The sequence below is a fragment of the Lathyrus oleraceus genome, chromosome 3 (assembly GCF_024323335.1).
Source record: "Lathyrus oleraceus cultivar Zhongwan6 chromosome 3, CAAS_Psat_ZW6_1.0, whole genome shotgun sequence".
In the NCBI taxonomy this organism is placed as follows: Eukaryota; Viridiplantae; Streptophyta; class Magnoliopsida; order Fabales; family Fabaceae; genus Lathyrus; species Lathyrus oleraceus.
Genome location: NC_066581.1, coordinates 381,978,769 through 381,981,652, shown reverse-complemented (window position 1 = coordinate 381,981,652; position 2,884 = coordinate 381,978,769). Strand labels below are relative to the sequence as shown.

Sequence of the window (2,884 nt, the reverse complement as noted above, 5' to 3'; positions counted from 1 at the left end):
CATGCATCATTACTTGATCAATATTACCATTAAAAACAACAATATTTAAACACAAGCAACTTTTAACAACAAAGAAACTACAAATGAAAAAATATAAACAAATCAGTCTAACGATTGCTAGTGTTGAGGATGTCTTCCTGTTTGAACTATTGGAATTAGGAGATACTCTATGAAATCTTTGAACTCATTCTGACGAGAGGTTAACGTGTACCAACAGGCTTCCTTCTGAAAAGGATATGTACCTTTTGTCGATCAATTGTTGCACTTTAGCTTTGAAAGCATTGCAGTCTTTAGTTGAATGCCCTATTGTTCCGGCATGACATCCACATTGCACATCAGGATCATATCCAGGTGGGTATGGTTCTGACAATGGCCTGAGAGACTTGGGCTCCACTAGCGAGCTTTGAATCAGACATGGCAAAAGTTAACTGTATGACATAGGGATTGGATCGAGAGGAGCCCTTCTTTCCAGATTGTTTCGAGGCCTATGCTGGTTTTAATACTGATTCTGATATCCTTGACCACGAGATCTTTGATTTGTATGAGGAATAATCCATGGTTGCTTGAATAATGCTCTAAGCCTTGTTGGTTGCCTATAAGGATAACATGGTGTTGGAAATGGTGATCGCTGAGAAGGTGAAGAACCATAAAGTCTGGCTGGTGCATCGTGAGAATACCCAACATCTTCCATGACTGCATTTATTTCATTATCCTCTTCCTTTTGGGAATCGTTGAGGGATTCTGTCTTGCTAGCTTGGTTGCTCGAGGCACCTTGGATTCTTCCACTTTTTAGGGCACTCTCGACGCATTCTCCAATTGTCACTAAGTGAGCGAAGTCTGATGCTGCGCTGCTAATCATCCTTTCGAAGTATGGACTTTGCAGGGTGTCCCTGAATAATTCCATCAATTCTTTGTCTAAGAGTGGTGGCTCAATGCAAGTCGCTAACTCTCTCCATCTTTGGGCATACCCTCTGAAGGATTCATTGTCTTCCTGAGATAAGGCTCTTAGCTGCATGCGGTCGGGAGTTATGTCCATATTATATTTGTATTGCTTCAAGAATGCGTAAGCTAGGTCCAACGGTGATTGAACATGATTCCTTTCTAACTTCATGTACCAACTTAATGATGCCCCAGTCAAACTGTCCTGGAAACAATGAATCATCAACTTATCATTGTGGGCATGAGAGGTCATTTTTCGACAAAACATCACCAAATGGTGCTTTGGACAACCTTTCCCTTTGTGCTTCTCAAATTCCGATACTTTGAATTTTGGGGGTATAACCAGGTCAGGTACCAAACACATGCCTAAGGCATTCAGTTCAACCGTATCTTGCCTTTCTATGGCCTTGAGTCTTTTCTCTAGCACGTGACATCTTTTAGCAATCTCATCATCTTGTGGTTGTTCAACATTAACCACTAGGCCTGTTCCATGGGAATCTGGCACGGAGAATGCAAAACTATGATACTCAATAACATCATGACGTGAGGAATCTTGAACAACATGACGTTCTTGTACAGTAGAGTTATCAATTGGGGTTTGCACAAGCTGAGGTTGGGTAAGACCATTTACTGTAGCTAGCATAACATTCTCAACAACTGCAGTCTGCTGAATGTTGTCTTCCTTCTTTTCTAAAACTATCATAGCTTCCACAAGTTGGTCTAGCTGATTTTTCATCGAGTCCACATCTCCTCTCAATGCAATATGACTTTGGTCCAACGGATCCATGATCTTTCAAAAGCTACTTCAAGTATGATATTAGTATCGGGAAATCAACTGCAGGTTATGGACAAAGGATGGATGAGTTTTTTGTATATATTTTGTGTGGAAAATGATATGCAATGCATGACGATTGCAGATGCAATGATATGTGTATGAGCGTAGTGACATGTTCAGGATCACAAGTTCAAAGTGTTTTCAGATAGATCAGAATAATGGGTAAATGACAGGTATCTCTGATTAATGGAACCCCATGGGTAGGCTCTACAGTTAGTAGGTTCCCGGAGTCATGGATATTTCTTGAGGATGTCACTGCCGTGACGAAGACTCGTCGGACAATAATATCCTTAAGAAGATCTCGTCTAGGTGAGGTCTTCGTATTGTCCCAACAAGGAAGACTCCATGGGGATTCTGCTACACAACTCTCGAGTCCAAGGTTCTAACAAGGTTCTCAGAGTCATAGATCGAGGTTAGAAAGATTACTGTAAGGTAGCAATATGTCCAAGGGATCTCATCTGATTGGGGCTTTCGTATTAACCCAACAAGTCTGAAACTTCGTACGTTAATACTACATAACCGCCAGATATAGTGGGTTAAAAGGTCCCTAGAGTCATTGATCCAACTTGAGAATACTATCGTCATGACGAAGACTCGTCAGGCAACAATATCTCAAGAGAATCTCCTCTAGGAGGGGTCTTCGTATCTTCCCAACAAGGAAGACTCCTTGTGGGCTCCCACTATGCAACCACCAACTTAATCTTATGGTTTTTCTCAGACTCGGATAGAGAGTCTATCTCACAAAGCACCACTAATAGAGAGCCCAAAAAAAGACATAGTCAATAAATCACAATACAATAATTATGACAGAATAATAATAACAGAATAAGAATGACAATCAAACAAACAAGATTAACACACAATACAAAAACTGAACTAAATTAGGCTTCACTCTCTTTTGCTTGGAGCTAGTCCCCAATAGAGTCCCCATCTGTCGCATCTCGAAAAATACGATTCCTCGCGATGGTCGCGGAAAAAATTACGTTCGAACCGAGTCACCACCGAACTTTATTTATCCCAATGAAGAAATAGGAAAATATCGATAAAACCTTTTGGAAATGGAATAATGGTCATCACAACCATATTCGGGTTCGAGAGTGGATTACGTAA

The 2,884-nt window shown here is 40.7% G+C and overlaps 1 protein-coding gene across 1 annotated transcript; it reads right to left on the bottom strand.

Moving 5' to 3' along the window:
* Positions 1-496: 496 nt before the first annotated feature.
* Positions 497-1,726, bottom strand: LOC127131368 (uncharacterized). The gene is made up of 2 exons (XM_051060295.1): positions 1,415-1,726; positions 497-1,144 (listed from the first exon to the last, which is right to left on the bottom strand). Exons 1-2 carry the CDS (start codon positions 1,724-1,726, stop codon positions 497-499), a joined length of 960 nt encoding a protein of 319 aa, XP_050916252.1.
* Between the last annotated feature and the right edge of the window lie 1,158 nt (positions 1,727-2,884).